This window comes from Sinocyclocheilus rhinocerous, unplaced genomic scaffold, assembly GCF_001515625.1.
Source record: "Sinocyclocheilus rhinocerous isolate Xijiao unplaced genomic scaffold, SAMN03320098_v1.1 scaffold3629, whole genome shotgun sequence".
Classification (NCBI taxonomy): domain Eukaryota; kingdom Metazoa; phylum Chordata; class Actinopteri; order Cypriniformes; family Cyprinidae; genus Sinocyclocheilus; species Sinocyclocheilus rhinocerous.
Genome location: NW_015623503.1, coordinates 182,964 through 197,312, shown reverse-complemented (window position 1 = coordinate 197,312; position 14,349 = coordinate 182,964). Strand labels below are relative to the sequence as shown.

Genomic DNA, 14,349 nt, shown 5'->3' with positions numbered 1-14,349 from the left:
TCACGGCCACGGAGGCCGTTCACAAACTCACTGTCTGCCCTGTTACAGCCATGGAGGCCGTTCATGAACTCGCTGTCTGCCCTGTCACAGCCATGGAGGCCACTCACAAACTCTTTGCTTGTCCTGTTATGGCCATGGAGGCCGTTCATGAACTCACTGTCTGTCCTTTCACGGCCAAGGAGGCCATTCAAGAACTCTCTGCGTGTTCTGTCACAGTCAAGTGGTCTGTTCATGTCTCTGCTCCGCCATGGCTCCCCGCTCTGCCTGCTCCGCCATGGCTCCCTGCTCCGCCACAGCTCCAAGCACCTCTGGGTCTGACCTGGTGGTCTCCTGCTCCACAGTCCCACTGCCTGCCTTTGCTCCACACTCCAGGCCCTGTTCACCTACATGGGCCTGGCCCTCCGTCCTTCCCCCAGTTCCGCCTCCACTCCACCACCCTCCTGGACTTTTTGGTCATGTGATTCCCTTGTCTGTGTTATGTTCTCATTGGTTGCTTTAGTCATGTGCCTTGTTCCCCATTGGTTTGTCTTTGTCATGTGACCCTCATTGCTTGATATAAATAGCCCTCATGTTGTCTTTGTACTTTGTCTAGCTTTGATGTTGTAACCTGCTGTCGGTGAGTCTAGTCTGTTCATGCCACGTCGAGTCTGTTTCATGCCTAGTCAAATCAAGTCAAGTCTGTGTATCTAGTTTGGATTATGTTTGGATTTTGGATTTCACCTTGTTTGAATAAAACTGCACTTGGGTTCTCACTACGCTCACCTTCAGTGGACTGATTCGTTACACATACTTATATGGCACGGAGCACAACAGATGATCATCAGCCACAGCAAATTCTGCTTTTGTCGAGTCATAATTCCCAAAGACAGCGGCCTGTTAGAGACACACATTAGCTTTGTTTTCTACAGGTTTTGGAAATAAATCTTTAATAATTTTCTTATAACATTCTTCACATGAAAGTCCACAGTCTGTTTGATGCGTCCACATATGAAGCTGTTGGATTATGAGCCGCTGGACTCTAACATGCAGTTCATTTGCAAACATGCAAATCATGTTTTTTGGGCTTTAACTGAGAATCTTATTATCTGCATACATTCAAGTCCAGTTTATCAAGTCATTTTTGCTCACAGACAACCATATAAATGTAGAAAATGAATATATGTTTAATTAAAGTTGCAACAAAATGCCAATGAAAGCATAACCTTTATTAGAGGCAATTAGACTATTTACATTAATCAGCAATATTTACAGTCAGATTCCCATACAGAAAATGCCAAGTTTGAAAATTTTTCATAGAAACAATGAAATACAATATTTATTTACAATAAACGGCACTTGCTTTATTTTCTCATCTAATAAAAGGTATTGACACATTTACAAGTTTGACTGAAGTGAATAAATAATTTTAGATCCACTGAAAGTCTTCTGAAGATGTGAATTTGTTTCGTAAAAGATGTTCAGTGTTGTTTGAGTTGCTCTGACACACACTTGATCACACATAGTGGACAGAAGGATGTAGCAAATTAGCTCAAAAGGGAAATGTATATAAATAATTACAATTATGATTAATTACAATTATTTATATCAGCTGCCAGTAGTAACTGTAGCAGAAATAAATTGCCCTCAACTAATTTGTTCGTCCAGCGAACATTCAGTGTGTTCATATCAACTCTAGGAAAGGATATTTTCGTGGGCACTGAAAATACTTTCATACAGTATTAATGCATTAGAGCATGTAGCAAGGATCAAAACAATAAAGGGACATTAATTTGCAAGGCAGAATCAGAAACTCATGTAATTTGTGCACAAGTGTTATTAACTAAACACTAACACAAACTAGTCTAACAAAAAATGTTTTTAAATTCCTTGTTTTATTGTTGTGATAATTTTTTTTCTTTTCTTTTATGTAAAGCACTTTGAATTACCATTGTGTATGAAATGTGCTATACAAATAAACTTGCCTTGCCTTGCCTTGCCTACACATGATTTTAAATCTATTTTTTAAAACTTTATGATGTAAATGGGGATGATTGTACTGAGAATAACTTTCATCTTTTCTTCAACTGAATACTGTTTCCGTGCTGTTTTGATGTATTTTAAAGAGTTGGCAGTCAAAATTAAAACTGATGGATGATAGATACTCTTCATATTGCCTTGGCCTGGAACGAGCGTCCGGATGCAGTCTCGGATGAAAGTCTTGATGGTTTGGAGGTTCGGTGGTGTGGGAGTCGCGATCACCTTCTTCCAGGTTTGAAGAGTGATGAACTCCAAAAAGATGTTATTCTGACTCTGTGGTGGTCGGGAGAGTTTTCTCCCAGATGAAGATGATGAAGAGCTAAAAGAGACGTCAGCTGAGATACAAGGATCGTTGGTGAATGTAAAGACAAGGTCGAAGCCTGGTGCAGACTTAAGGGTTGCAGAAGCGTTCTAGCTCACATCCTCATCTTCTCAGAATCTAACAGAACTGCCGACTGAAAGGCTATGTGTTGGAGCCCACCGGGCACGTCCCCACCAGCTCAGACTCTCCACACGGGCAGCAATCAGAAGATTTAGCAGAAGACATAGCAGAACTGTGCGTGAGCCCTTTAAGGTCTGAGAAGATTCACGCCTCTCAGGATGGGCTTGTCCAATGAGAAAGGCTGAAATTCCAAGCGGGAGGTTGGAAATACTGGGGAGTTTTATGACCCTTTGTCTGAGAGCATGGTAATTTGCATATGGAACTCGATTGGGTGTTGATGCAAAATTACTAAAGATTCTTAGAACACTAATATATTGCCTATGTACCAACATATAACACACACTCTCGTTTAGATCATCAGAAGACGAATTCGTAGATACTAAACATGGTAAGACTACATATAGGTAAGATTACATGAACGAGTGGTTCTATCATAAGCATGCATAAAACAGTATACAATACAAAGGACAATATATATATAACAACATGCACATTGACCTGGGGATATGCATGATAGGAAGGTCATAGAAAAATTTCTCTATGAATTAATGAAAGAAGTCATTTCCTATAGCAGTATGTGTCTGTTTTTAGAAAGAATTGAGTAGGGGGGGAAGATTCTCTCTACATACTTTTAGGTCGTAAAGTTTATTTAATCTGGCTGAATTGTCCTGGTTGCCATGGTAACCAGGGGCCTGGTGTCGTTCACAGGCATCCTGGCAGCCAGTATGTTTATTGGGTGAGGGGTCTGTGACTATTTGTTAATCTAATGAATAATTGATTTGTTAAATCTAATGAAAAATGGTGTGTCTTATTGGTCTAAATGCTACAAGGATGATTATAACGCTCAATAAATCGAACATAACTAATATCAGGTCATATCATATTCAATCCTTCTACAATAACAGAAGTTTCAGTAAGAATTTTTCTGTCATTTGTTGTGAGTTTTTTCAATAAAAATTGACCCTATTTAGGGCCATAATTTTAGGCGCATGCATTGTTTTAAACATTTCTTTCTCTTTCAGTAGTGACATTTGTATTTGTGTTGTTTTTGAGCTTGATTTAGGTGAGAATACACAGTTTCCCCTTAAACAACGGCTGTACAAATCAGTTTAAAAATCAGTCTAAGAAAGTCTGAGACAAAGAAAGCCTTCTGTCTTAATTATGCTAGTTATAAATATTTTCTACAGCATTAATGCTGGATTGAGTGATGGTTGTGGTGGAGTCAGTGCTTTCTGGATCATCAGAGAAGCTACCCGCAACATCATTGTGAATGTGGTAGTAATACAGGAAGAGGAAAAACCCTGAAAGAAGAACACAAAAACTTATTTCAACTAATGCAAATACATTTCAGATATGATTATAGTCATTTGCATAATTTTTAGTCAGTGACCAAAAATAATCAGACTTCTTGTCAAATTCATCATATTAGTGTAACTCCCATTATAACCCCTTTTAATTAAATACAATAATTAAATAAATAAAAAATATTACATTAAATGTATTTTAAAAAATTTATAATTAAACATTTAAAATAATAAAATAATAAACTATTTAAAACATCCTTAGCTCTAATTATTAGCTGAAATCTGCAGGAAAAAATAGAAGTGTTCTAATAAACTAAATGTAATAATGCATGTGATTGTTTCTCACCCTGTAATGAGTTCAGTACAGTGAATATGTAATATGAGGGAATGAGCATTGGTCCATAACTGAAGAACGCCACAGACCACGTCAGACCGAAGAGCAGGAACAAACTCAACACCATCATCAGCTGCTTTCTGAACGTCTTTCTCTTGCCATCAGTTGCTCTTATGCGTCTGGCCTGAACAACCTTAGTGACGATGATGAAGATTCCTGTCGTGAAGATGAAAACTAAAGCGTAGTAGCCGATGTTCATATAATGAATGTAAGAATTTGTAATCCAGCACCTGTAATTAGAAGAGAATAAAATTAAGAAGACAATCAGTTAACATCAATAAATTTATGAATATGTGACATCAAAGCAACTTACATTCGTGTGATTTTTCCAGACGTCGTGTTTAGGGTCACTGCTTCATATCCTCCTACAGAAACGATAACTACGACTATCGTAGCGGGACACACTGAAAGCACACAGAGATTAATTTATTTAGTAGAAAAAAAAAGACAAAAACACAATATTTATAGTTGTACTTTAACTACAACTGTTTTTTCAGATACACTTGATAACAGTTGTAAAGATGCAAGCTTTGTTTTCGAATGCCCAAAGTAAAGATATAATGTCAAATTAATAACCTTTTGTAAACACAGCCAGTCTGTTCACAATGAAAGTGTCCAAATGACAGTATTTAACATATATAACAACATAAACAATATGATTTCCATACTAAATCCAGCTTAAACTCCTATTTTAAACACTCAAGACAAACGTCTATACCTAGACCTCACAACGATTTTATTTTCTTAATAGATGTTTTGTTGCTCTAACTCACCCCAGCCCAACACGGTGATCTTCCTCATGTAGTTTGTGATGGTGACGTTCTGTCTGATGAGCCATAAGTACATATGAAGAGCTTGAATGAAGAACCAGGTGAATGAGGCCAGCATGGAGTAATGCAGGACCAGGGCTATGAAGCCGCACGCAGTGTTGTCTTCTGTGTTAGCGACGCTCTCGTTTGACAAAAAGAAGATATTCAGTAGACACAAAGCCACAAACATGTTCATCAAGATCTTCGTGGCCTGATTTGATTTGGCTTTCCTATTAAAACATACAAAAAACTGCTTTTGTAACCTGAACTTTAATACATTAGAGGTTTGATCTCATCACTTGGATAATGTTTTACATGAAAATACTATTTCAGTCTTCAAAAATTCAAGTTTAATTCAATGTGTTGCTGTTTCTTTCTTTGTAAATGTACCAGCAATTTCTAAGTGAAAATTGTTTGTTAGTGTAGCAATAATGATTATTAAATACTAAACAGCACTAACTGAATGATAAACTTTAAGATACTCTACCGTAGCAGGAAATGCATGAATAAAGCGATGGCCATAAAAAACATGGAGATGCCGCAGCCGACAGAAGAAATTAAGGTCAATGATTCCAGATGTGGCACTGTGTCATTTGCTTTTGGCAGAGACTGAATTATTGGAGAAAAGATACAAAAATGCACAGATCAGATGGATGATTTTTTGCTGTCATTTCCACAATGTCATCATGTTATACTTCAAAAGGATTGAGGACTGTCTCGACCGTCTAAACTGTTTCTCCTAGATAGCAATGAGATTAAATGCAGAGCAAATGGAGCTCTCAACAATGTCTTAATCACCAAAGTCTGCAATTAAAAATCAGATTTCAAAAGTCTCAATATGAACTCAAATATTTCTCAGCAAGTATACTAATTTGAGCTGCTCCACATTCATTTTATGGCTTTAGTTAGCATAAGTGAGAGCTGGTAACTAACTACACCTTTTGGATGCATTGACTGACTTATGCAAATGTGTGTATACATGCACAAATTTTCATCAGTCCAATCGAATCCGGTCTGAATTCAGATTCTGAACGTTCTGCTTATATGAACCGTTAACTTTGGAATACAATTCACATTTTTGTTTGGATCACATATATTTCAAATAAATCTTCAGCACAATGCGCAGTGCATTCAGATCGTGTTCAGTCAGATGATTGAGGTGTTTGAAGGATTTTCAATCCTAATTAATTAAGTCGTCAATCCAATTACTAACGCATTTTTGGGTGCATGTAAATGTAGCTACTGTATTTAAATTATTTTTATTAGGTGCTTGATGCTTAATTCTTTTTTTTTTGAGGGCTCTTGAACGTGTGAAACAGACTTATTGACATCATTGCTTTGCTATCACTAGTCAGATGCAGTATTGTGGGAGGAATGCTCTCTTTCTAGAAATATTTTTGAACTAGACTTTTTGTTTTCCCATTAGAAAGAGGCTTTATTTTTTTAGATGTATCCAGGAAAAAACTCTCTCAGATTAAAAATTATGGGAGTCCTGACCAAGGATCTTTTGAGTTCACTAGCATGTAGACGTGGACTGAAAGACTTATGGGATCTTCATGGGATCTTTAAATGAAACATAAATTATGAAAGCATAAGTTCCCTTTCAGTCGGTCACTCTCGTCGTCACGTCGGTGATGACCGACGAACTGGGATCTCGCCAGAGAGACCAATACACTTTGAGTGTAACTATACGAGCCAGTGGACATTGGCATGCGGATTTCGCATCTGGCTGCCACACCCCGCAGCGCGAGTATAAAAGGCAGCAGGTGCACTGCATTAATTCATCTTTTCGCTTCGGAGCCGAGCGGTGGTGCATCACTACTGCTCTCCTCTTCGAGTGATTGCAAGAGACGAGTGCGGGCATTGCAGCGGTGGTCGCGGTCTCACGGGAAAAAAAAGATCATCTTTCGTGCAGACAGCCACACTTGGAGTGTGCGGTGACCAGCTCCCCTGCGTGCTTCAGCACTATTTGAGCAATCTCTAAAAGAGCAACACGGGTGATCGCGTCTTTTTAAAGTTGTCTTATCACCCGTGCGTTTCTGGATGTGGTCGTTTCCTGGCACCTCAGGACGGTCACGATCGCTGCCTCACGTGTCTGGGCATTGAGCACGCTGAGGAAGCGTTCGTGGATGGTGCATGTTCTTCTTGTAGGGACAAACCGCCCCCTTACCCAGCCCTAGCTTTGCTCTGTCCTGTACGCACACTGCGACAGTTTGTGGATAGAACTCAGAGCTTTAGGACCTCAGAACAGGTCTTTGTCTGTTACGGAGGACAGCAGAAAGGCTGTCTCCAAGCAGAGGATGGCCCACTGGATAGTGGATGCCATCACCTTGGCCTATGAAGCACAAGGTGTGCCCTGCCTGCTCAGGCTGCGTGCTCACTCCACTAGGGGTGTCGCATTGTCCTGGGCGCTGGCTTGTGGTGCCTCGCTAGCAGACATTTATAGAGTTGCGGGCTGGGCGACTCCTAACACGTTTGCTAGGTTCTTTAACCTACGTGTCGAACCGGTTTCCTCCTGTGTTTTCACCTCAAACGGGTAGTGGCACTGAGAGGCCCGGTTCAGAGTCAGCTTGCGGTGTCCTTAGCGCCTAATTCTCCAGAGAGTTCCCTGACCGGGCAAACCCTGTCGAGTCCTCCAGCACTCCGGCGGCCAGACGTGGTGGAGCGTCTGGCGCCAGGCCTTTCAGCCAATGAATTCTTGAAATCTGGTGTGAGGCTAGTGCCCAAATGAGTGACCCTGTTGGGATCCCATATGTGTATGTCCACGTAACAGTTACTAGGGCCGTGTTTCCCCTTGCAGATCATGTTCTGCCGTCTCTAAATGATGCAGTCTGAGCCACCTCAGAGACTTGCATGTGCAGTAGGGCCCTACGGGGTTATTCCACCTGAGTAAATGTCACTTAACCCCCTCTGGGAGGAGGTGACTCCGCAGCATGCCCTTTCCAAATGGATAGGGCACGCTTTCCCAGTGTTATCCAAGTCCTACTGTTGGGTTGCGAGGAACAGCTGTAGTCTACCTTCTCTGTGTAGAGCCCGGTCCTGTCATCTGCCTTATAGGAAGGATCAGGAGGCCTACATAGGGCACTGGAGGGGGCAGCACCTGTGGCGTGTTGGTAGGGATCCCGATGTCGAGAGTGACCGACTGAAAGGGAACGTCTTGGTTACGTATGTAACCCTCGTTCCCTGAAGGAGGGAATGGAGACATCACGTCCTGTTGCCACAGTTGCTGTACCACGACTGAGCGGCCGGGACTCCGGCTTGGCTCCTCAGCGAAAACAAGAATTAATGCGGTGCACCTGCTGCCTTTTATACTCGCACTGCGGGGAGTGGCAGCCAGATGTGAAATCCACATGCCAATGTCAATTGGCTTGTTTAGTTACACTCGAAGTGGATTGGTCTCTCTGGTGCGATCCCAATTCGTTGGTCATCACCGACGTGACGTCTCCGTTCCCTCCTTCAGGGAACGAGGGTTACATACGTAACCGAGACGTTATTCTTCTCTGAGAAGCTTCTCACCATCAGCACTGCAAAGAACGTCAGATGTGAGCAGAAGCACTTTATGGTGGTGTTGTCGATTTCTGTCTCACAGCCGAACGTCTTCCATTTAAGTTCTCCTTCAATGAAAAGAGAGCAACAACTGAAATTCATTATACAAATTAATTATAGAAAATAAACTGGGTTTGCTGATAGGAACATAAATTAATTTACCTTTGCCATTCCAAGAAACGCAGGACACATTACCGGTCTGTAAAAAACATGTTTATATTGATTTTGCTTTAACTGTGTAATATAATATAAGTTTTGCAACGAAACCTTCATTACCAGATTCTCTTTCTTTTTAATGATCATGTCAATATTGTCGAAGAGATTGGAAATATTGGCCCCCATTGTTATTCCATAACTCTCACTGTTCAAAACAGTGTGAGTTTTACTTTCCTCCTAAATCAGAAACCATACCAGAATAGAGCAATCAAATACAAACAATCAAGAAACATTTGTCCAAATGCAAACATTTTTGATGAATCAGCTCCAACAGTTCAAAGTGAAAGTGAAACATTGGCACAGACCTTATTTCCCATGTTTTTGAAACGTAGAATTCCAACAAATGCAATTCCATTGTTTTCCTGTCGTGATTTATCAAAGGCCTCACTGGGAATCTTTACAGACCAGGGAAAACCAGCCTGGTTGCTCTCAACAACCTGCAAAAAGAAGAAATTGCATTGATAAATGTTAATTCTTCCCCAGAGGGACACGTTTTAATGCTTCTCAGGCCTTACGTTTATCATATTCTGACTTGAAGAGTAGCATATGTTGATGTCTTTGGTTGCTGTGTTCTTGGGTTGTCTTTGAAGAACGCCAATTACATCCCCCATGACAATCGCTGCATTGGTTTTATTGCTTTTTTCCATCTGCTCCACCAGCGACTCCACTTTGTCCAAGTTTTCTCTGTAAAATGCATTGGATCACTTGGTATTTTGTAACTAAATTTTAGATTTGAAATCTGCTGGTAACCGCACACTTACGCTGCCTTTTGGGGATCCATTTTATCTGTGTTGTTTTGCTCAGCTTGTAGATTGAAAGTCATCTCAGCTGGTGGGAGAGTTGGCTTGGGAGTTGTCATATTTGGCATGAAACTGGTAGTTGGATTTTGAGTTGTCATATGTGATGTTGAACTAGTAGTTGGATTGTGAGTTGTCAAATGTATGTTGAACTAGTAGTTGGCTCGTGAGTTGTTGTATGTGATGTTGAACTAGTAGTTGGATTGTGAGTTGTAGTATGTGATGTTGAAGTGGTGTGTGACAGTGGTGTAATGGTGGTTAATCTTTCATCAACGCAGGTCACACACATCCATTCACTCCCATTTAAATGCAGAATGTATCTGCTTTCTTCTTTCCCTTCAACACAAATAAACAATGGATGCATTTTATTCCAGTTGCGCAACGACTCAAACAATCTTGTAGGTTAAAATGCTCTAATATATGTTGGTTATTTATAAACCAAGAAACATTTATACATGTTCATCAGTTATTACATATTTATTATTAACATAGTCCAGTTATATTATTGCCATGATTTTATCATGCTACTCCAAACACTAAACGAATTAAAGAATTTCTCAAGCAAGTGCATTCTGTTTAAAAGACTCAAGAAACCCAAATATTAGGCCTACAGCTATGCTAGAAATAAGTCAGTTAACGTTGTTCTATATTTATTTTGATTCTGAAATCAAACTTTGCTGGGTGTGAACTTTTTTTTATAAATCTTATAAATCTTAAGCCTTACCGCTGCATGTATCATTTTCATATGTAGCGTTTCTACATTTCTCTTCAGGATTAACAGGAGGGATTTTCAAACAACCTCAAGAGAAAAGGAAACATAATTCAACATAAGTGTGTATAATTGCAGTGTATGACTTGAAATAAAGACTTCTGCAACTATGCATACTTAGAACAGCATGGAAGGTAATAAAGGATCAACATAAATAAAACATTAAAGAGAGTTATAAAATGTTATATAATTTACAATACCTGTCTGATCAATATATTAGTTTTTCAGAATATTGAACTGTTTGTCTGAGTGGTTAGAGTCTTTTTTACAGCTGTGATATTATTATTATTAACATTATTGAACTCTTAACCATATACTGATATGAAAGTCATTTTTACTGATAATATTTAAAGGCAATCGTGTCATGTATGTTTTCTGTCGGCTGTTTAGAATCAAAACAAATGAATCGCAAATTGAATCACTATTGCAGAAAGGTCTGAAATAGTTTGCGATTCAGTTTGATTCATTTGGACAGTTTACTGAATCAATCGTTTGCAGAGGTTTCTCTTACCGTAAAGAGATAATTTGCAAGATAGAAAACAAAAGTATTTATTTGGGACAAACTGCTAAATGTGAAAAACACAGACACGGATATCACAGGATTCAGAATACACATTATTGATTATTCAAACTATAGAAATTCAGAATACACATTACTGATGATGCATACTATATACAGACAAGCAAATTCATCAATAAGGTGTTTGATGTTTTAATATCACTGTCTTAGTACATTAAGCTACGTGCATGTTAAACATTTCAGAATTTCCCTATTTGTTCAAACACCTTATTGTTCTTTTATTATTATTTAATTTAGTATTATTTTAAATATTTGCATTTTTGTGTGAGTTATCAACGCGTTTCAAAAAGGGGGGCATAGAGGAGAAACAATAATGTACAGTATGTGGAAAATAATGTGTTTTTTTAACTTTAAACCGCATAAACACATTTCATTACACCAAATACACAAAATAATGTTCTTTTTAGCAGCATCATATGACCCCTTTAAATAAAAAAAAAAGATTTCCACACTTTTCATGTAACATAATCTGTTTTCATATAATTCAAATGTTGATATTTATCCTAAAATATTCTAATATACTGTATATTGTGACATGTTTTTAAAAAAGGCTGCAAAATGCACACTGGAATTTATTGGTAATTTGGTACTAAATAGTCTTATGTTGGACTTTCCTGTTTGCAAAGACCATGTAAATTCGTAAACCAGTCTAACCAGCCAAATAGCTTAGAATTTGATGCTGAGTATGTCATCATATGAAGGCCTGCACTCAGTAGCGTCAATTCACTAAGAGCCAAGGCAATGCGAGCTCTGTTCGACTGGACAACAAGTGTGTGTGTGTGTGTGTGGAACGTGCAAAGATGAATAACTTTGATCATAACACAGCAAATTAGACTCTTACAGACCACTGTAAGTATTACGGTTATGGACTTTTTAGTTGTGTTTTTCCCTGTTTCTTGTCTACCGCCTTGTTTTGTTCCTTTGACCTAGTTTTCCTTCATTGTCCTGATTATGTCATTCTGTTCACCTGTGTTCATTCAAATATGTCATTGTATATAAATCTGAATAGTAATTTAAATGTAATTTTTAATGTGTCAAAAATCGCTTTTTGTTCATCCTTCAAAGATTGTCCTCATTTTTAAAACTAAAAGTTTCACAATATAGGAAAACATCTCCAGGTTACGCATGTAACCCTGGTTCCCAGAGGGAACGAGACGCTGCGTCGAAAAACGCTGTGGGAACGCCTTCAGCGTGACCACGCTCTGAATCACGTGTGAAATCAGTCCAAAGGATGGACGAGACGTCACGGGCGGGGTGACGTAGTGACCAGGACGCTTAAAAGCATGTGCGGTGGAACCGGCGTCAGCTTCGAGGAATGAAGCAAACGCTCGCAGGGATGCCGGAAGTATGGCACTGAGACGCAGCATCTCGTTCCCTCGGGGAACCAGGGTTACATGCGTAACCTGGAGACGTTCCCCTTCAGGAACTCAAGCTGCGTCGAAAAACACTGTGGGAACGAGTATGCCCACGCCGCCAGACTTACAAATCCCTGCCTAGTGTGGAAGAGCACAGCTAAAGCGAGAGAAAGGAGCCAGGAGTGGCGCAGAGTGCAGGTAGGCACCTGACAAGGTAGGCGGGTACATCCCGCCCAAAGGCCAACTTCAGAAGGAGTGAGCCTTGACCCCCAAAGGAGAGGGGAGATCAGAGGACTGGGAATGAGATGCTGCATCGTAACACTATGGGAATGCCTTCAGCGTAACCATGCTCTGAATCACGTGTGTAATCAGTCCAATGGATGGGTGAGACGTCACGGGCGGGGTGACGTAGTGACCAGGACGCTTAAAAGCATGTGCGGTGGAACCGGCGTCAGCTTCGAGGAATGAAGCAAACGCTCGCAGGGATGCCGGAAGTATGGCACTGAGACGCAGCATCTCGTTCCCTCGGGGAACCAGGGTTACATGCGTAACCTGGAGACGTTCCCCTTCAGGAACTCAAGCTGCGTCGAAAAACACTGTGGGAACGAGTATGCCCACGCCGCCAGACTTACAAATCCCTGCCTAGTGTGGAAGAGCACAGCTAAAGCGAGAGAAAGGAGCCAGGAGTGGCGCAGAGTGCAGGTAGGCACCTGACAAGGTAGGCGGGTACATCCCGCCCAAAGGCCAACTTCAGAAGGAGTGAGCCTTGACCCCCAAAGGAGAGGGGAGATCAGAGGACTCGAGGCTATGAAATGGCCTCCTGATCCACCGCTTAGCATAAGCTTCTCTGGCCGGAGGCCTCAGCCTCAGCGCACCGTGGAGGAAACGGGTAACTAGGAGGCGTCTTCCCACTGACTGGCCACCGAGAGGGGCGTGGTAGGCCTCAATGGCCGCCACGTAGACCTTCAAAGTGGAGTGGGTCAACCCTGTGGAGAAATCGGCCTGCAGGAACTCCAGCACTGTACCAACTGGGCAGCAGTGTTAATTTCGTTGACGAATAATTTTCGTCATAATTTTCGTCAATGACATTTTTTTCACCGACAACAACGAGACGATAACGAACTAAAACTCTTTTTGAATGACAAAAACGATGACGAATATTTATTGACATTTTTGTCAACGAATAAAAACGAGACGAAAATGTTAGGGAGGGACGATTTGGGAAGAGATTCATTCAAAACGAATCTGCTGCGTAGTTAGGAGGTTAGATGCATACATATGAACCGGCCGGACATAAGCTAAAATACACTTGCTGCATGTCTCATAAAACGTTCAAAAATGTCAATATGTGGGAGTAAGAGAAGAGCAGACATATAGATAAATCTAATGACGCAAGAGAGAACTCAGTTCGGTCCAGTTTTCTGAGCTCAGACACCGAAGCATACACACACAGAGAAAGCGCGTCTCACAGAACACAAGTAGGCATACTCTATCGCGTCGCATGAACGGAGAATTACACACAAAATGATGTCGAATTGTCCGTTTTGATGAGTATTCGCATAAACACAGTTGATTTTGTCTTAAGTGAACGTAAAAAGTAGGGAGAACATGTATCCGTACATTGCATCCATTGCAGCTGTGGGCAGTGGACTAAAATCATATGATATTTAGTCAACTAAAATTAGACTAAAACTAAAAACAATTCAGATGACTAAAATGTGACTAAAACTAAATGGCATTTTAGTCAAAAGACTATGACTATAACTAAATCTAAATTTGCTGTCAAAATTAACACTGCTGGGCAGTTAACTGGGTCAAGCTGGCGATCTCCGCACCAGGAAGTGAAAAGCTTCCACTTTAGGGCATACAGTTTCCTCATTGAGGGAGCTCTGGATTGGAGGATGGTCTCAACAAACTCATTTGAGAGACCGGAAGCTATGAGTTGTGCCCCCTCAGGGGCCACACCCATAACTTCCACAGCTCCGGGCAGGGGTGGAATATCGTGCCCTCCGCCTGTGAGAGGAGATCCCTCCTGACGGGAATCTCCCATTGAGAGCCGTTGAGGAGAGACACCAGGTCCGAGAACCATACTCGGCCCGGCCAGAACGGGGCTACTAACAG

The 14,349-nt window shown here is 40.7% G+C and overlaps 1 protein-coding gene across 1 annotated transcript in view; it reads right to left on the bottom strand.

The window, feature by feature from the left end:
- Positions 1 to 3,622: 3,622 nt before the first annotated feature.
- The window catches only part of LOC107706308 (adhesion G-protein coupled receptor G2-like), a 30,435-nt gene continuing 19,708 nt past the window's right edge, over positions 3,623 to 14,349 (bottom strand). The window contains exons 9-19 of the mRNA XM_016510004.1: positions 9,489 to 9,555; positions 9,243 to 9,411; positions 9,033 to 9,164; positions 8,788 to 8,904; positions 8,674 to 8,710; positions 8,482 to 8,579; positions 5,453 to 5,574; positions 4,930 to 5,195; positions 4,470 to 4,560; positions 4,109 to 4,386; positions 3,623 to 3,759 (exon numbers count right to left, since the gene is read on the bottom strand). Coding sequence (XP_016365490.1) covers positions 3,623 to 3,759; positions 4,109 to 4,386; positions 4,470 to 4,560; positions 4,930 to 5,195; positions 5,453 to 5,574; positions 8,482 to 8,579; positions 8,674 to 8,710; positions 8,788 to 8,904; positions 9,033 to 9,164; positions 9,243 to 9,411; positions 9,489 to 9,555 — 1,514 coding nt within the window. The remainder of the gene's footprint in view (positions 3,760 to 4,108; positions 4,387 to 4,469; positions 4,561 to 4,929; positions 5,196 to 5,452; positions 5,575 to 8,481; positions 8,580 to 8,673; positions 8,711 to 8,787; positions 8,905 to 9,032; positions 9,165 to 9,242; positions 9,412 to 9,488; positions 9,556 to 14,349) is intronic.